The sequence below is a fragment of the Metopolophium dirhodum genome, chromosome 8 (assembly GCF_019925205.1).
Source record: "Metopolophium dirhodum isolate CAU chromosome 8, ASM1992520v1, whole genome shotgun sequence".
In the NCBI taxonomy this organism is placed as follows: domain Eukaryota; kingdom Metazoa; phylum Arthropoda; class Insecta; order Hemiptera; family Aphididae; genus Metopolophium; species Metopolophium dirhodum.
In genome coordinates this window covers 36,243,381-36,263,625 of record NC_083567.1, presented here as the reverse complement: position 1 = coordinate 36,263,625, position 20,245 = coordinate 36,243,381, and the positions used below count along the sequence as shown (strand labels likewise).

The window sequence follows — 20,245 nt, the reverse complement described above, 5'->3', positions numbered from 1 at the left end:
TTCACGAATAAATGTTGCCACTTGCCGAACACCGCTGATAAGATTCGGGAATCATGATTTTCGGAATAGCTGTCCAAAGGATAATTCGGCAATCCGTATTCCGCCAACATAGCGATTTCCGAAGAACCAGTCCACTTTGTACTTTGACAGCGATTCGCCAGACAGCAAATAAGGAATATAGCAAAATGACGTACCAGATCGAAGAGAGAGGTTCGCCCAACACTATTGACTACAAATTGTTCATAAGTAAGTCAACTTTGAAGTTATATTGTAAGGGAAAATGCTTGTACAAATCCAGAATTTGCCATCGATATTTGATGAGGGTTATTGTATGCCTTAAAAGTTGTTTAACACATTTGTGCGTTTTTTATTTTAATGTTCAAACATTCAAGGTCATTTTTATGGTGACCTTTGCCCGCTAATAAGTATTTATGAATGATTACCACCTGAAGTTGAATTGTGTACCTATATAACAGATCTCGTGTGCATAATATAATAAAATATATTTTATATTATTAATAATTGTATACCTGAGAGTTGAGACGTATGTTTGAGAGATTTTTATTCAAATTTATTCACGGTTTTGTAGGTTGAGAAAAAAATATTTAGTAGGTAGTAACTAAATCAGTTCAAATTCCTTAAACATTTATTAAGAAAATGTATTATTTTATATTATTAAAAAATAAAAATTATAAAAAGGCAACGGGAAACCACTGCGAAAACTGTAGTCAAACCATCATGTCTTAATGGCTATAATAAAAAAAAATTACATTCTTAATTTATTTTTAAAACAGGTAATTATTAAGAAAAATGCACAACAATTTTAAGGTACTTATCAAATCAATTACAAAATATATAATTTATATTGTTTTTTTTTTTTTATTGTTCTTTTTCTAGCTTTGGCGACATTGGCCATTGGTTTCTACATTGTTACATTTGTACATTTAATTTGTTTTTGGGTGACAATTGGTTACAATTGGGGGGGGGGGGGGGACTTTATGACTTATGACTAAATGTTACTTAAATATATTTTTTTTTTTTGGTGGTACTGAGGAATGAAATGACTTTTTCAGGTTGACAGTCGGGACCAATTATTTCATATAGGTCCGTCTGTAAATTGAATTTTTCCCTTTCTTCCTCATTTGATCGGCATCCTGTCATCAGGTGGTTTACAGTGAGAGTAACTCCGCATGAGGTGCATTCCGTCGGTGGTTGGTTCTTCATGAGGTGTCCGTGTGTGAGGTGGGTGTGGCCGATTCTCAGTCGGTTTATTATTATTTCTGTTTTTCTTGTAATTTGGAATTGTGGCCAGGGGTTTATGTTTTGCTTTATTTCGCGTAGTTTGGTTTTTTGGTTTAACCAGTGATTTTGCCATAAATTTTGTGTGATTTTTTTAATGTGTTTTTTTGTGTCTAATATTGTGCTATATTTTTGTTATAGATTTTTTTGCGTGTTGGTCAGCTAGATCATTTCCATGAATTTTGGTGTGTCGGCAATTATGATGTTGGTGGCAATATTGTTGGTTTGGAATATATTTTGGATGCTATTGATGGTTAGGTTAGGGATAGGGGTGAATATGTTGAAGTTTTGGTGTGAATAGTTTTCTATGTGTTTAAGAGCTAATATTATGGCAATGGCTTCAAAAGTATAGATTGAGCATTTCTCTTGCAGTTTATATGTTTTTATTTCTTTGTCGAATATTATTGCTATTCCTACTCCTTGTTCGCTTTTGGAGGCGTCGGTATAAATGTCTTGTCCAGGCAAATTATTTTTAAGGTCGTAGAATACATTTTTAAAGATTTCTGGAGCCGTTTCTTTTTTTTATTTGTTGCAAGTTCTGTGTTTATGTTAATTTTGGTTGCCCATGGGGAGGTTTGCATAATTGTGTTTTTAATTATATTTGAAAAATCTAATTTGTATTTAGTGTTAATCTGTTTGATGTGTTTGGGTATGAGTTTTTTGGAGTTGTTTCTGTTTTGTCTTGCAGCAAAGTGTAATGCTAATTGTATTCTTCAGATCTAGAGTAGGGGTTCGCTAGCTATTATATAGATGCTTTCGACTGGGCTGGATTTAAAGGCGCCGATGGCTAGAAGTAAGCTGGTATTGTGTATTGGGTCTATTGTTTTTAATGATCCGTATTTGGCTGAAAGGTAAATTTCTGCGCCGTATTCTAACTTTGACTGTATAAGTGCTTTATGTAATTGAAGTAGTAGCTTGCTTTTGGATCCCCATGTTGTATGATCTAGTATTTTTATGATGTTTGTTCTTAGAGATATTTATTTTTTAATGTTTTTTAAATGTGGTATCCATGATAGTTTTTGTCGAACGTAACGCCTAGAATTTTGATTGTGTCTTTGTTTGGTATCGTTACATTGTTTATTTTGAAAGTGGGTAGTTTTTGATTTCTTTTTTTGGTAAAACTGATGCTTTGCGATTTATTTGGTGAAAACTGAAAGCCGGTTTCTGAAGACCATTTTGTTAAATTATTTAAGGTTTCTTGAAGTAGATTTTGTATTGTGTTTGTTTGCTTCTGTAAAAAATATTTAAGCCGTCTGGGAAGAGTGTATTTGATGGGTTCAGTTATAGTGTTAGATATATTGTTTATGGCTACTAAAAATAATGTGGACAGGCTTGATCCTTGTGGGATTCCATTTTCTTGAAAAAATGTGTCGGAAGTTGTGTTGCCTAGTTTTACTTGGAATGATCTAGTTCGTAAAAATTTTTAATATAATTTAGTAGGTTTCCATGACATAAAATTTTGTTTTGTTTTTATATGATTCTATGTTTCTAAGTGCAGTCGTAGGCTTATAAGGCTCATAGATTGATTATCGGAAAAGGATTTATTTATTTCGGTTTGGATGTATCCTAAGTTATCGATTGTTGATTTATTTTTCCGGAATCCGTTTTGGAAAACTGATAAGTAATTTATTTTTTCTATGTACCATACCTATTATCCTTGAATTTGCTATTTTCTATAGTATTTTGCTAATATTGGTTATTATGAAGATTGGTATGTAGCCGTCTACATAAAATTAATTTTTATTTGGTTTCAGAAGCGGGATTATATTGTTTGATTATATTATAAATATATGTATTAGTTTTAGGTAAATTTATTTGAATACAATATGTTTTCCCTTCACATTGAAAGTATCGAATGTTTATAAGTCATAACTTCATAAGTTTAATTTTTATTACAGAAAATGAAAAAGGAATAGTTTCACCATTCCACGATATTCCATTGCTGGCTGATAATACAGGCAAAATATTTAATATGGTAGTTGAAATACCTAGATGGTCAAATGCCAAAATGGAGGTTAGATTTTCTACTATTAATACCAAGAAATAACTAATTACTAAATAAAAGTTTTTTAGATCAATACAAAATCTGCCCTTAACCCTATCATTCAAGATACGAAAAAAGGGAAATTACGTTTTGTACCAAATGTGTTCCCACACAAAGGCTACATATGGAATTATGGTGCCTTGCCTCAAACTTGGGAAAACCCTGAATTACTTGACGAACATACAGGATGCAAGGGGGATAATGATCCCTTAGATGTACTTGAAATTGGGTACAAAGTATGTTACAAACTTGATTTTTAAACATTTATATATCGTGTTTAAAATGTTTATTTATTTTTAAGGTAGCTAAACGAGGTGAAGTACTTAAAGTTAAGGTATTGGGAACTGTCGCATTGATTGATGAGGGCAAGTATTATAATTTATGTTACACATTCAAACACCTATTCTATATTCATATTTAATGAGATATTTTAGACATTATTTAAAAGTGGATTGTGGTCTTCCTATACTTATTATATATTTATATGTAATTATAATTTAAATAACAAAAAACTAGAAATGTCAGAAAATAATCTTTTATTACATTTTAGATGCATCTAGTGTAAGTGCCTATGCATTTCTAATAGGATATCATCTTCAAACGATTTCTTTGGAAGATTATAACTTCTGACATATCTAATTATTATTTAATAAAAACAATAATCAAGAATTTATTTTGTGTCTAAAAAGTATTAATATTATATGATGCTAAAATAGCCAATAAGGCATTTTATCTTTAAATTACTTATTATTAAAATCATCGATCATCAATGCTAATATTTTATATTTTACAACCATCATAATTAAGATACAAATATACTTAATGTAGGTATTTAATTACTGCTGATAATTTAAGAATATATTATATACCTAATTATAAATATGATAAACTTCCAGGAGAAACAGATTGGAAGGTACTAGTGATTAATGTAGAAGATCCAATTGCACCAGAAGTAAACGGTAATTATATTAGTATAAATTATAATGTAATACTTTATCTTAGGGCTGGCAGTATTTTTGGTATACTGGTAATTACTATATACTGCCTACTAGTATCCAGTTTTTATTGAAAATACCATGCCAAAGTAATTATTGAAAATAATGTAAACATGTGTCTCCAGACTCCAATATAAAAGGTAATTCGGGTATAAATATTCAGAAAATCTATTTTTGGTATCGTGTTAAACAACATAATATGGACGTAACATACATTACAAAACCATTATTTTTAATATGAATCATGAACTAAGATCGTATGTACTGGACAGAACAAGGCAGGCGGGTGTGTGGTGTGTGATCCTATTTTGTCACAGTAATTTGGTATGGTGGGGGAGGGAACTAAGTAATAATTTGCTATTTGTTATTACAATTTTGCCACTGTGTTCAGTCCATACTATCTTTGTTAATAATATGATTATTACATTTTCATAGGTTGGAAAAATTGTTCTAAATTTAATGAAAATACCATATAACTGGTAATACAGGTAGTAAACTGTTACTAGATACTGGTATCTAAATTTCATATACTACCAGCCCTACCTTATCCTTTTTTTAAAAAATATTTATTATTTGTATGAACTAATTCTACTATCCTGCTAATTTTTATAATATTATGGTTTTATTTCTAGACATTAAAGACATAGAAAAACATTTTCCTGGTCTACTAAAAGCCACTGTAGAATGGTTAAAGATCTACAAAATTCCAGATGGTAAACCAGAAAATAAGTTTGCGTTTAATGGTGAACCCAAAGATGCAGAATTTGCTTTAAAAATAGTGAGTGATACTCATGAATACTGGAAAGCATTATTACAAAAAGAAAACACTGACGGCTTATCCTGGTAAGGAAATTTTTATTACAAACAATTTTTTCAATGGTATATTTCCATAACTATGTTGTTGAATATAATGATTGATTTTAGTGTGAACACGACATTGAATAATGCTTCTAGTATTGATAACGAAAAAGTTCAAGCAATATTATCGGAGAGTTTGCCACTATCTGAGCCTAGCCCATTATTACCAGAAGGTAAATTAAATAATTAAATTTAATAATAAATAAATTAAGTTCTTATTCTTAACGATCCAGTATGATTTTTTTCTAAAAATAGTTATCTCTTAATACAATATATAAACCTGCGTTATTATATAATTGAATGATACCAAACTAACTAAAATTATATGGAAACATTTGAGGGGTTGCCCCTTGCCTTTTAAATTTAAAAATGCATTTTATACACTCAATTGTGTATTTATTAGTGCACTTTTGAGACTTAACTTTTGATCACAAGGATGGGTTAAACTATCGAGTAATAATATAATTAACCCTGCAAGGTTAGGTTAGCCCTGACAATAAACAAACATTTTTTACTCTACCTTAATCCCAAAAACCCGGTATGACAGTTCACTTGCCCAATTACAATTTGGTGGGATATTATCTTGGTTCAAATCTGAATATGAATTATGATTGATTGTTGCCAAGCAAAACTCAACCAATATTACATTTTATTTTTCCCGTTAAAAACAATTTGTCAATTTAAACTTTACCCCATTGCCTTTCTTTTTTCAAAAACTGATTAACATATTTCTACTCGTCATATTGAACCATTTAATTGCAGTTGATTTGGATCAAATAGTTATATATACCCACTATATTTGTAAGCCAATCATCAAATAATATACTCGGTCCAAAATATGTCTTATATTTTTTTTTCAATAATAGCAGGTATTTAAATTAGAAAATTTTATAAAGGAATTATCTTTGCAAATATATATTTGACGACTTTTTGTTTTGTACTTATAGATCTATAATATAGAACAATAATCTCAAATTTTTCCTGTGGCACATTTTTTTCTCATATACACTTAAATATCTCCATAACATTTTAAGTTGGAACATCAGAATCATCAAGAAGTGGATCATGTTCTTGAAATAATACAATCATGCTATTTTCATACATCATTATTGTATAATATTTATTTATTATAGACATTATAACATTATTTAATTCAGCATTGAAAATGATCACGGTGGGCCACTGATTATGAACTATTCCATTGCTGATACGTGATAATCAATCATCACGGAGAGGCATTAGTCGCAACACTTTGAATAAATCTTGAGTGGGTCACTAAATCCTAAATTGTATATCGAAGGGAACTATGTTTTTGCAAGTCATATATTAGTCTAATTCTATGTTTTTAACGTACATAATAATTGTATACAATATCCCATATTTAGTTTGAAAATAAATACATTTAGAAAGCTAAACATTTTTTCTTTGGTCAAATTAATTTATAAACTATGTTAGTTTTCCATTGATATAGTTTATTTTGCACATATAAATGTTAAGCATTGGCTATTAAAATTAAATACATTAAATTTCTTAATAAATATATACATTCATTACTTTTATAAATGTTAGTTTTTAGTGTATTAGATAATACTTGATTAATATTGTTTAATATCTCAATGGTTTTTTACAGTTGATAATGTATGGTTCTGCATTAAGTCTAATGGCGTGACCTTTAAATTGTAGATTTGCAGCTCGATGAAATAATTTTATTTAGTTTTACATTTATGTTTGTTGCAGTTGATAAATGGCATTTTGTAAAATTATAAAATGATTACTATTCATGGGATCAATTGTTTGGTGAAATTAGAAAATGGGATCAAAATAAATAATTTTTTGGAAAATATTACAATTGTATTTAAATATAATATATTACCCATATTCATTCCTAACTAATGTTACAGCATCCAAATTATTTAATAAAATATATTTGTGTTTTTTTTTTTATGTGATACACAAACATTGTAACCTCATGATAATCTTGATGTTTTTAAATATGTATTTCAATAAATTGTAATGGTTTTTTGTTCAAATTATAATTACTGTTGTCTTTATTTACTAATTAATTGAGAACGATTCAATGATCTCTATTACCTAGTAGTTGGCAATCAAACAATTTTAAACATAAATTTGTTTGAATAACAAGCAACTCATGATTTTCCTTTTGAAACATGGAAAATTGTGTAAGTATACATTGTTTATTTCTTGCATGAACGACGACAGTTGAAATACCTATTTCATTTTCATAAATTGTTATTCTTAAGTTATTTTTTTCATTCTAAAAATTTAATGTGGTCATGGAAAAAGCTGTTGTTCACATTTTAAAATTGATTCTCTATTTTATTTATTTCTATTTCATTAGTATATAGAATAATGTGAGTAGCTGTCTTGTTAAGTATTCGAATACTAAAACATATAAGTAACAACATAAGAATTCACAATACTAAAACATTTTCATCGATCATCTTGAATTTCAAAATACTTTAGCAAGCACCAATTTAAAATACAAATTTTGGAAGATGCTTTGCTTTCTCAGTGCACAATTACATGATGGTACGAACTACGAAGGTACAGTGATTATTGCAAGCCTCAAACTATCATTATACAGGTTCTACGTTAGGTCAGTCAGGACACATTTGACTATAATATAATTAAAGCCACCCACAAGACACGCTTGTAATTATGCGAGCAGTATATTTTCAGGTAGGATATCCACAAGTGGTGGATTGCAGATCCCGCGATGTGCGTACGCAATTACAAATGTTTTATTAACAGGTTGTCTAATATCCAGGGACAGCGGTAAAAAAACATTTTTACTAAGTTAGATGGTTTTGACTATATTATATAATATACAGGTAAACAGGTTTATATTTAATCATAATTCATAAAATCATAACCAATAGCAATACACAAAAATATGTTATTTAGTTTATTTTTTGCTGGACTAATGGCGCCACAGTTGCATTTTTACAATCCAGAATTTCTATTTTTCAGGTGGATTTTCTTTTATACAAACCTTATCCCTGCCAAGTGTCAATTAAGAATACAACAGAAAAAAAATCAGCCGAATCGGTAAATGTGCCATCAAGTTATGGCATAACCAAGGGAAATAGGGATATAATTTTTATATAGATATTATATTGATTGTTTTGCCTCCATTAAAAAAATAGATTTTATTGACATTGAATTTTGAGCTAATAAATAATTATATACATATATTTTTTTGGGTTAAGGCTTTGACAAATGAGGTCATTAGCCTGGGGGTACTATACATTTTTAAAATGTTTGTGTGTGTGGCAAGGATATATGACTAAAAATCTCGGGTGGTCACCCATCCAGGAGCTAATGATACCGGCCAATGCGTACACTCGGAGCAAATACATACGTAATTGAATGCACACACCGAGCCACAAATAATTATATTATTGTACACAATTTTATAATTTTGAAGGTTTTATAGTAGGAAATAACACTTGACAAATACTCAACATATAACTATATAGGTCATAATAATATGTAAACTATGGTATAAAACATACTAATAATGTAAATTTATTATTTCATTGAATATTATATATTATTTTTAATTTGATGTTATGTCTCATAAAGATATTTAAAATATGTTGTCATAAAAATGTTAATAAAAATTTTAAATTACACAAGTCTATACAAAATGTTTCATCGCAAGTCCAAAACTGAGAAAACAAAAATAAAATCATTAACAGTATAATTATTATAATATACTTATACATACATACATGCATTATTAATTATTATTTATAATAATAAAAAGAATAAACACTTAAATAACATTTTTAACAGCAACAAATTGCCCACTTAAAATAAGAATAAATTAAACACAAGACAAAATGTTATCACATATTGACATATAGAATTAATCAGATAGTGTCTAGTATTTTATTCTGTCCAACGAACGCTGTTGAACAGAATAACGTATTGGTAACCAATATAATAACAGTAATAATAATATTAGAAACTAAGAAAATGTAATATTTACTAAGGTGATATTTGTACTGGTTCAACTACACGTTATCGATGAAACAATTTTCAGTGAACAAATATTGCAAAACAAAAAGATATGTGCAAAAAGTAGCAGGCAGACTTTAAAAGTTTACAGTTTGTTGTTACCATCAATAGCATAATAATTATAATTAATCAACTTTCATACTATTCATTAATGACTATTGACTAGTATATATTATTCTCATTGGGTCAATGGCAAGCTACTAAAAATGTTAAATTATAGTGGTGTATGTGATATGCTTCACCAAGTATTCAGACACTGAAATATTCATAGTAACTATGTAACATGATACGTTTACCACCGATCCGACACATTAGCTGCGAGTAAAAAATCTTTATAAATAATATTTGTGAAGAAACAGAATTAAAACATAACGTCTCTTTGAAATTTTTCAAAACTGGGTTATGTTACACGCTATTACACATCTCACAATCATGTTATGGATTGTATAATAATATAACATAGTTATTATAGAAAAAGGCAATTTAAGCAGAGTGGAAGAACGAGGCATGTAGCATTGATCTATTTTTGCATGTTACATGTACACATAGAGTTGTTCAAGTATATCACTGCCGACCTTAGATATAAGAACACCTTGGAATTGCTGTTCTCCAATTTGATTTTGCAAAGCCAACAACTGTGAAGCAATCAAAAGTTATTATTAGTAAATAGTAATGTTTCACTTTAACATCAATAATTAAAAATGAAGTACAAATGAGTGTTAAGAGCCATTCTTTACAGTTGGTAAAATACCACTTATCAAGACAATAGCACCTTAGATAATGTTTACTTACTTGAGATTGCAGGTATTTATGGAATGGTATGCAGTGAATAGGGTCTTTGAGCGACAGGCATCTTTGACGTTCATTGTGTTCGGTTTCATACTGATATTCGCACTCGGAATTAGCCCGTGAGCTTACATTGGAGCAATCGTCAGTCATTAACATGGAACTATTTAAACAAACAAGTAAATCTAATATAATATATTATGGACAAGTGATCTAATAATTATTTTATTTTATGACAAACCATATTTATGATATTTTGTGTATTGAAAATTACAAAATTAATAATCTACTTACTCTGCATAAATTCCATCGTCAGTCTTTCTCATTATGTCATTTAAGGTTTCTACACACACAGTTATAATTTCTTTAAATAATTCTAAAATTGGTCTAAAACAAAAAAAAAAAATATTATGAACAATAAATTCAAGCAAACAAATTAATAACTTACTTTTTTTGACAAGTTAAAAGTGATGCTAAAGCAAGACATAATAATTTTCTTCTATCGTTTTGTGCAATTTGATTCATTCGTTCTAACCAAACTTCAATTATTCTATTAAGTACATTATCAAAATTCATTAAATTTCCATTTTCGGTAATACATAAATGTTCTACAACCTACAAACAATTAACCATTTAAAATAAATTTTAGACAAATCAAAATTATAAATTATTTACTTTAATAAAAATACTTGAATCATTTAATATAACTCTAGAAATTAAAGATAACCGGCAACTATTTATGGCTAAACCCATTTCACCAGAACATAAACACCTGGAAAATAAGTAAATTTTTAACTAAAATAGTTCTCTTTTTAATTTATCTATAAACATTATTTTTATTTTCAGTATGCTTTTAAAACAAATTCAATAATTCTTACTTTAAGTTTTGTCCTAAAACGACCATCATTAACTCAATAGTTTGCGGTAAATTTACTTTTATAATTGTTTCATATAATGATAATATACATACAATTCCTTCATCTTTTAAATCATTCATTAAAGATGTAGTTAAGTTAAATAATTGAGTACCATATTCCTGAAAAAAAAAAAAATGTTAAATGTTAAAAAAATAAATATAATTTGTAAAACTATTATAGCTTATAATTATTGATAATACTCTTTAAATACAAAACAAATGATTTAAAAAATAAAGTAAAAACAATACTGAATATAATATAATTTATTTGTTTAATCTATTATGTTTAAAAAGTTTTCTATACATTATTTAATGTTATTTTGTTCATATAAATATTATATATATATATATACATTATTTTTAGATTACAAACAATAGTACTTGCCGATATGACCCTATCTGGTGCTATTAGAACATAAGCTTCAAGTATCATTAATCCAGTTTTTAGATGTTCAGTAGAGTAATCTGTAAGTTATAAAAACCATTAATAAAATTAATTTAAATAGAAAAAATTCTAATGCTATGCTTACCTAGTAATGGAAGAAGATAATTGATTAAACTTAGCATGTCATCATTATATGTTGCACATGATTCAATGTAAGATAATAACAGTTCAAGACCATCTTCTTGTAAATAAATGTATGCTTTTTCTTTAATGTCAACACTATATCGAATAATAGGAACTAGAAATGGGGTCAGTTCAGCACTTTTTGTTCGAATGGCCTAAAATTTAAAAAATACAAAAGAACTAAGTATAAGCAGCCTATAATACTAGATTGTGCTCTTATGAGGGAACAGCAGTATTATACATGTAAACTCTGAGCTTAAATGAACAATTAACATGCGTATAACACTATACTCTGTTCAACGAGAGTGCAACTCTGCGGCGACCAAAACTCGTTGTAATCCGCGCATTACCTACATTTAACCAGCGCAACCGCTGCAAACACGTTCAGGTACTCTGTAGTGGGAGAATTTAGACATCGAGACGGCGGAGCGCGTTCATTTGGATAGCATTGTTAATTTCGTTGAACAGAGTATAGATTGAAGTAAAAGAAAGCTTTGTGAAGAAAACCGAACACAACTAACCTAATCAATTAAACAACATAGTTATAAAGTAAATAAATTAAATATTTTACTTACTCGTACAATTTGTGTTAATGTGGAAATAATTGCACAGCGTAACATGTGATGGTCATCTGAATCTGTCCATAATTTTGGCAGATACTGAAGTAAAGAATCAAAATAAGGTTCAACCATCGGACCTAATCGTTCTACCATAAACGACATGACATGTAGCACATTTAACTGAAACATTAACATAACACAGAATGAATAAAATATATATTATACACAATATGTGTTTGAATAGTGTTTAAAAATGTTAACTATAATGGAGACATGTTAATACCTTTGTGTCACATTCTCGGACACTAACTAAAAGTTTATATAACGAGAATGCCATTGGTTCCAAATATTCAATAAAATGCTCAGAACTAAAATCAAAGTCATCGATTGCACAACGTAAAGTAGACGTCGCAGCTAAACGAACAGCCATATCTTGTTCAGGGTTTAAAAGTCCAATAAGTATATTGTATAATTCAGGTCTGTATTCAGGATTTAGTCTAACTGTAAGCCATTGACCAATCAACCACGCCACACGTCTCTTCAATACACGTGAATGACCATGAGATTCCATTAACTCCTGGCGTAATGTCGTATTAAACCAATCGTCAAAATTTATCTAATACAAAAAATCAAGTAAGAAAATCATCAAATAAGTCAAATTTCTTTTGGTTAGCTTCACTTAAAAATAATATATTTTACTATTTTAGGACAATAAATCTTAACACAGAAGAGCATATTTGTGCATTTCATCGAATTGTACAAATTTAAGCCTCGATCTGCATTGTTCTAATACATTTATGATATCCACCATTGTATTTACACATCAATTCCTTTTTTCATTTTTATTGTTAATTAAAAAAAATTACCTATTGTATTAATAATTGTTTATCCTTTTACTGCTTCAGACGTACTATAACGTCCAAAACATTTATATCATTCACTGCTCTAGGCATACTAATACGTCCCTGCATTTTATAATATTCTCATTTGCCGATAACCGTACAAGTTTAGGAAATCTTGGCTCGCATTTTTTTAAACTTAAATAATAAGATCATATAGATCTCAAAATTAAAATTTTAAAAAAATAATATTTATTTTACGTAGCATACACAGGTTTCAGTGGATAAATAGTGTAACAGTGAAAGGGTTAAATTAAAAATATATTGAATATAAGTTAATATAAGTTCAACACAGCAGTATCATTTGACAAATGCAAATAATAGCTGAACTGAGAATATAAGAGAAATAATGAACGATGGACAGTGTGAATGTGTGTTTAGAAATTCTGTATAGGTACAATTGATACAATTTTTTCAAAGTCTGTCGTATATTGATAGGTATTTTTATACTTACAATATCAAACATCTCAAATGCAGTAAGTCCAAATGCATTATAAATGGCATCTTTTTTTAATACTGCTTCTAAATTAGTAGGGTCAACAAACTCCCTATTTGACTCAATGGTTGCCGCAAGTCTAGGTGTCAACAGCTCCCTGAACTCGTGGAATAATGACATAAATAAAGATTCTGTACACGCCTAAAAAATACAATTAATTTGTTTCAATTATATTTGTCAAATCACTAAATAAATGTCCAAAAAAGCATTTACTTTTAAATTATACTTCCAATATTCTCCTACTTCATCAGTAGCTGTAATAATAAATAAGCAATTAGAATTTAACTAAAAATGATACACTCAATTAATGAATTAACTTTAATTAATGGTTATAACTTATAATGAACCACTTACCAAACATTTCAGGATCACTATCCCATATTTCTAATTCCGCTGGTGTTAGTAAAAAGTACTTATATATTAATTGTTGACACATTATCATTAATCTATCAGATTTGAATACAGAAGCTTTATGTTGAACTGCTAAAGCTGATACTCGTTTTGCAGTTTCTAAAACAATGTTAAAATGTACTATATTATGTATTGTATATCAAAATTAAATTTGATTGAATAAAAGTTGTGTTAGAAAATATTGTGACAGTAGTATGTTAATAGTATACTTTTAAACAGTTAATGTTTGATAATCGCACATTTTATACTTTAATCTATAGGTACATTTATAATTGTATTTGTAATTTTAAAGAGTTTATGTTTCAATTTTCAGATCAGTTGAATGATCACAATTATTTTTAAAAATAAAATAGCTTACCATCCATTTGACAAACAGGGCCATTAGTACGTGGTAATTTATACTGAGGACAAATTAATATTAATTTGGTTAAGTTAAAAAGCTGTATTAAGAATCTCTCAAAGACAACAGTGTTTCCATCAGCAGTAAAACCATAGAAATAAGCCAGTTCAACAGTTGGTTGAATGAAATCCAGATATTCAGCTGGATGATCTTCTAAGATTGCCATTAGCATTTTAAACATACGACATACAAATTTTTCAACTAAATCAGGATAGTAAGCACCTAAAATAAAAAATAATTTTTTCAATTTCAGTTCAATTGCACTTCAAAATTTAATTAACTTACGACAAGCAATAATAGGCCGAACTTTATTGAAAATAGCCAAAATAAATCGTTTGACATCACTGGGATAAGGAGATTTAAAACCATATAATACAAAATTGGACAAAATCTTTTGAGTATAAAATGCATCTTCCAAAAGTTTGGCAACTGGAGGAGATGCATTTCCATGTTCCATCTGTATGTAAAAGAAACATATTATATTAAATTTGTAACACATATTATTACAAATGTATTTATAGAACTTACTTCTTTAATAAAAGCATCTGTTCTTTGTTCCCAATGGCTATAAAAATTTGGGAATAATTGGCTGGAAGCATCTTGGAAGAGTTTTATACTATCATACAATCGCTTCCCCGCTAATGATTTGACCACATGATGCATAGATAATAATGCACGATTCTGTGGATCATATTTAATACGTTCTATAAGTTCTGGCATCAAATCTCCCCAATCATATGGCCAATCCAACCTAAAAATTAAAAAAGATAACATTTTACAATTGACTTAACATACCTATAAAGTACAAGGAATGGGCAAATCAAACAAATTAATTAAAAGAAATATTATGAAAAATGTAAAATAAGTAGCTATATAAAACTTTTTTATTTTTTTATTTTTATTTATTTATAATAGTTATTTACAATCTATGCTAGACAGCACAATAAGTAAATTTGATCATTTATATACAATATTATAACTTTGAATAATATGAAGAGGGAGGTTAAACAAATCTTAGCAATATTTTCTCTTGAGCCTATGGATGGGATTTATGGGTTGAGTATTAGATGAAATTTGCGATACTAATGGGTTAGTGTGGGAAAATAGTTTAGAATAGAAAGACCTGTAATGTTTGGTGGCTAATTGGTCAATGGACTCGATTTTTAGGTCAGTGTATTGAAGAGATGAATACAAACCAAGGTACAGACGTCATCATACGAAGGGTAATGGACTGGAATGCTTGTATAGTGCAAATTTGGATTGCATATGCCCATATTGGTCGCAAGAGACATGTATACATAATAAGCTTGGTGTGAATTGGTAGTTTTGACTTTAAAATCGGACGAAGTAGATGTAGGTGGCTGTTGAGGGTTTTTATTTTTAGTTAAAGGAGTGGGCCCCAAGTTAATCTTTTGTCAAGCGTAATGCTGAGATATTTGACATTAGGAGATGATGGAAATTGAGTGCCTTGAAAGTGAACAGGTTCTGTTCTTTTTAAAGAAAATGGTACATAAACAGATGTGTCTGGATTTATTTTTATTTGCCACTTGGTTGCCCAGTTGTCAATGGAATCTAAGTGTATTTGTAGACAGTTAGATGTTGCGTAAGGGTCATTATTAGCACAAAATATTGCGATGTCGTCTGCATAAGTAGCCATAGTAGTGTTTGTTGCAACTGGTATATCGGCCATATAAATATTAAATAGATCAGGAGAGAGGTCGCTACCTTGGGGCACACCAGCTTTAATGCAAAAGTATGATGAGTATGAGCTTCCATATCTGATTTTGTAGTAGCGGTTTTCGAGATATGAGCAAATAATTGGATAATATGGTGCAGGTAGAAAAAGTTTGAGTTTGTATAGTAGGCCTTCATGCCACATTCAATCAAAAGCATGCGCTACGTCCAGGAAAACACCAGGACGAAATTGCTTCATGTCGAAGGAAGATGATATTTTGTCTGTCAACCTGTGAATTTGGTGGACAGTGGAATGTTTTGCTCTAAAACCAAATTGAGAGTTTGGGATAATTTTATGAGTTTATCAGACTGATTCTTTTGAGTATTATTTTTTCGAATAGTTTAGCTAGAGTTGGAAGTAAACTTATAGGCCTGTAGGAGGTGGCTAGAGTCTTTGGTTTATTTGGTTTTGGTATGAGTATTATAGTTGACAACTTCTATATTAGTGGGAAATATGAAAGTCTTAGCATAGCGTTGAAGATAAAAGTAATAAGTAGAATGGGTTTGCGAGGAAGATTTTTCAGGACTTTATTGGTAATTAGGTTATAACCTGGTGATTTCCCATCTTTTAATTTTTTAATTAAAAATAATATTTCATTTGGCGAGGTATATTTAGCAGGTAATGACATAGGAAGACATAGGGCATAGGATAACATAGGGCTGTTCATAAATTGTTCGATGGTTTCAGAGTGTTCAGAGTTTGGTATTATATCGACATGAGGTGTGAACATTTTTGATAAGTGTTTACCAAACAGATTGGTTTTTTCAATATCGTAGATGGCCAAGGAGCCGTCTGAGTTGGTTATAGGAGGGAGTTGTTCCTTTATTCTAAGTAAATTTTTAGTTGTTTTCCAAAGAGAGCTGTCTGTTTGGTTTAGTGATTGGTACTTTTTTTCAAAAAATTCGGATTTATGTTTTAATATTATTTTTTTTATAATGTTTGCTAAATGGTTAAACAGTTTTTTATCAGATGGATAATGATATTTTTGCCATCTATACTACGGCTCACGAGAGTCCATACATAAAAACACGTCCGTTGCTGTGCATCGGTTTCCCTTCCATACCCCGAATCATACCGATCAGAAGCCGGCCAGCAACGATCGCCGATAGGCGTCGTTGACATTCGTGTATATGTAGCAATAGCAGTAAACACGTTTAAGAAATTCGACAAATTCGTTTTTATAACTGGTCTTTTGTGTCATTTATGTAATAAGTTTATAACAAATTTTTTTCATTTAATATGGAGAATCATATAACACCCAAAACAGCAATTAATTAGCTGTGTTTTTATGAGCCGCTGTATTCACGTTGCTGAGTGGTGGGAATGGCACTATGGTGGGAGGAAATTTGGCCAGCAGACGTTGGGTACGTCAGTATCGATGTGTGGTTTACGTATGGATTCTCGTGGGCCAGAATATTGAGCGTACACGCAGTTTTTCAGAAATCAGATTTGTAATATTTGCAGGTAAAGATTGATTGTTTGTATTGTGTTTACTTGATTGAATTTTAGGATTATAAAATTTATAAGTTATTTTGTAATTATTATTCTTAAGGATTGACTTGATAATTAAATTCCAACAGTTAAAAAATTTAATTAAATACTGGTGTAGGTTAGCTACTACAGGTATATCTAATAGATTAATTAACAATTAAAATAGTTGAAACAACAATGCCATTAGTATATAGGTATTAGAAATTGGTTTTTACAATAAATTTTGTAATTCACGTTAAATAGTGAAAATTATATATTATTAGATCATTGAAACAATTTTAATCAAAAATACACAATTGATTTATCTATAAATTATTAAGATTTTGTTAAAACATATGGATGCTTAAACTCTTTCAACATAATTTGGTGTTTTTTCTATTTAAAAAAAACTACTAAGAAATGGAAAGAATTCAATTTTAAAAGTTAAATTACTACTTAAAAGTACTAAATGCTGAAATTGTGCTTTTTAAAAAAACATATTATTACAAGTAATACCACACATTAAATGAAAATCTGTGATAATACTATGCACTATTCAGAATAAGATTAAACCACTTCGCACATGCAGACTGATCCACCGAATAGTGCCTGACCCTCCATGCGATGGCTATGCGTTCTGTGATTGGCCGACAGTCATCGGCCATCAGGTGCCTGTGCTAACGCTCTCACTGATGTGCGGAAAAAACATGTTTTGGTCAGCCAAGTAGTTCAATCTTATTCTGAATAGATTATACTATAAATATTTTCTTTGAAAAATAAAAAGAAAAAAAACGTAAGAATCACATATTAATATGTCATAATAACATTAAGATAAACTTTAAATAATGATTGATTTACAAATCAAAATATTTTCTCCTCCTTAGATGATGTATTACCTTCTTTAATTTGTATTACTAAAATATCTAAGAAAAAAAATATATACCTCGCAACTCTACCGATGATCACACTGACTTGAGTGGCAAGTCGAGGAACAGGTTCTGATAAATTTGTTAATAACATTTTCCTTAGAGTAACTTTTTCTTCTTCGGAAATACCACTATAAAAGATCATGATTTTACTAATTGATAAACTTAATGCTATATGATAGGTACATACTGTTCAATGTTTTTTCTCCAATATTTTTCTACACCTTGTTTAAAACATAGAATTGACATCCAACGAACATTTAAATCTAATGATTGATTTGAAAATATTCTCTGAAAATCAATAAACATGTACACTATATGTAGATACTTATACTATGAAATATGAATAGGTAGTCAAATTTATTTTAGTCATAGAAAAATCATTTATTACGAATAACACTGAATAAAATCCTGGTTCCACTTCCCATTCTTTAAGTTTTTGCTCAGCAGGTTTTAACATATCAGGATGTTGACTACTCGCCTGCAGGAGTGTTTCATAAACTAACTGTTCGATTTCCATTCTGATTATGTAAACAGTTAACAATTAATCTGAAAATAAAATAAGTTATTGATCTACAAAAAGGCAATTTGTATCATATGTCAACATACGTAAAAAAAAAACATTGTTATTTAACAGGTACTATTATGATATTATAATAACTATAATAATAGCTAACAAAAAATTACAATTGAAACTGACATGCTTAAAAATGTTAGTTTAGAATTAAATAATATTAAAATGTATCCCAAAAGGTTCCAACTACCTATTTTGTTTAGGTATACTGAATTTTAAACGTTTGAAATGTTTGTTGACTTACAAAAAGAAACAGTAAAATTGTGTTGAGTCATTCATAACACAAGCCCGGTCTGTATCAATTGAATTATATGATGGTTCTATCAGTAATACACTAATAACAATACACCCACATTTAATAACAAAATATGGGTTCTTTTTAGGCAAACAATAACAGAATAGTTGAATCTTTGATGTTACTCATATAGATCAAAGTCTGTGGCCAATATTGTAAATGTATGAAACAATTTTTTTCCAAAGATAAGAAACATATGTTAAGAAAGTTGTGTCTATCTTGAATCCCTAGTGGAAAATAATTACATCAATACAGAATTGTACGTCTGGGAATTGACTGTTCGGACTGGGGCATGGATTGATGACTCGGGCATTCAATGAGCGATTCAACAAACCAAAATAAACACCTTAGTTTTTACAGCCCGTCTGCAGAACGGGACGTTCTCGAATGAGTGCACTCATTGGGTCCGTCTAAAGCCGTTTGTGGATCCGGGAAATAAAATATCGAATAAACGACCCCTCCCCCTGGACTACCGGCAACTGTTACAAAGGGTACGGTTCGAGGGATGGAGGCTGGTAATAAAGAAAATATTATGGGGGTACCTGGCTGGTCGATTACTATCCTTCAAAGCGTGATCAACGGGAAATCCGTGAACAGATCTTCATCGCACTCTCTCGCACACAAACAGAACGTGAGCGCACACACGTTTTCGAGACGACTTTCGTGTGTATAACGTAAATACTAAATAACGTCGTAAGTCGCAGCAATGATTACACGGAAATTGCACCGACGATGATCGATAAAATACTTTATTATTAATAGTAGTAGTAGTTGTAGTATATAGGTATATATTATTATTAATATGCGGCGTCCTACGTTCGCGTTGTGTACTTGTGTTGTTGTCGATGGCAGTGATTACTGACTAGTGACTAGTGAGTAGTGAGTACAAACTATTATAGGTATAAAAAAAAGACTATGGAGTTTTTAGTTTTGACGAGTGGCGACTGGTAGTGGTGGGTCGTATGTTTT

At 29.6% G+C, this 20,245-nt stretch overlaps 2 protein-coding genes across 4 annotated transcripts; one reads left to right on the top strand and one right to left on the bottom strand.

Moving 5' to 3' along the window:
- Positions 1-23: 23 nt before the first annotated feature.
- On the top strand, positions 24-7,232 carry LOC132950957 (uncharacterized). Of its 2 annotated transcripts, none has more exons than XM_061022598.1 (8): positions 24-246; positions 3,198-3,313; positions 3,373-3,579; positions 3,645-3,708; positions 4,240-4,302; positions 4,971-5,181; positions 5,263-5,369; positions 6,827-6,947. In XM_061022598.1, exons 1-8 carry the CDS (start codon positions 54-56, stop codon positions 6,877-6,879), a joined length of 1,014 nt encoding a protein of 337 aa, XP_060878581.1. In that variant the 5' UTR covers positions 24-53; the 3' UTR covers positions 6,880-6,947. The 2 variants fall into 2 exon arrangements, with proteins under 2 accessions (XP_060878581.1, XP_060878582.1); XM_061022599.1 differs by having other exon boundaries at positions 27-246; positions 6,934-7,232.
- Positions 7,233-8,911: 1,679 nt separating this feature from the next.
- On the bottom strand, positions 8,912-20,167 carry LOC132950484 (importin-11). 2 transcript variants are annotated; one of them, XM_061021972.1, is made up of 20 exons: positions 19,819-20,167; positions 18,799-18,956; positions 18,598-18,698; positions 18,425-18,538; positions 14,805-15,027; positions 14,562-14,733; positions 14,235-14,498; positions 13,820-13,975; positions 13,679-13,719; positions 13,424-13,606; positions 12,354-12,686; positions 12,086-12,250; positions 11,473-11,665; positions 11,328-11,407; positions 10,905-11,062; positions 10,702-10,798; positions 10,475-10,641; positions 10,321-10,413; positions 10,033-10,189; positions 8,912-9,875 (listed from the first exon to the last, which is right to left on the bottom strand). In XM_061021972.1, exons 2-20 carry the CDS (start codon positions 18,925-18,927, stop codon positions 9,774-9,776), a joined length of 2,928 nt encoding a protein of 975 aa, XP_060877955.1. In that variant the 5' UTR covers positions 18,928-18,956; positions 19,819-20,167; the 3' UTR covers positions 8,912-9,773. The 2 variants fall into 2 exon arrangements, with proteins under 2 accessions (XP_060877955.1, XP_060877956.1); XM_061021973.1 differs by lacking the exon at positions 19,819-20,167 and adding an exon at positions 19,226-19,398.
- Between the last annotated feature and the right edge of the window lie 78 nt (positions 20,168-20,245).

What these genes read in the sequence shown, in the direction of transcription:
- LOC132950957 (XM_061022598.1), top strand. Translation starts at nt 54, where the DNA reads ATGATTTTCGGAATAGCTGTCCAAAGGATAATTCGGCAATCCGTATTC. An exon ending in TACTTGAAATTGGGTACAAA is followed by an intron (nt 3,580 to 3,644) that starts GTATGTTACAAA and finishes TTTATTTTTAAG; the next exon opens with GTAGCTAAACGAGGTGAAGT. An exon ending in TAGCCCATTATTACCAGAAG is followed by an intron (nt 5,370 to 6,826) that starts GTAAATTAAATA and finishes GGTTTTTTACAG; the next exon opens with TTGATAATGTATGGTTCTGC.
- LOC132950484 (XM_061021972.1), bottom strand. Translation starts at nt 18,927, where the DNA reads ATGGAAATCGAACAGTTAGTTTATGAAACACTCCTGCAGGCGAGTAGT. An exon ending in TAGTGATCCTGAAATGTTTG is followed by an intron (nt 13,720 to 13,819) that starts GTAAGTGGTTCA and finishes TTATTATTACAG; the next exon opens with CTACTGATGAAGTAGGAGAA. An exon ending in ATAAATACCTGCAATCTCAA is followed by an intron (nt 9,876 to 10,032) that starts GTAAGTAAACAT and finishes ATTGCTTCACAG; the next exon opens with TTGTTGGCTTTGCAAAATCA.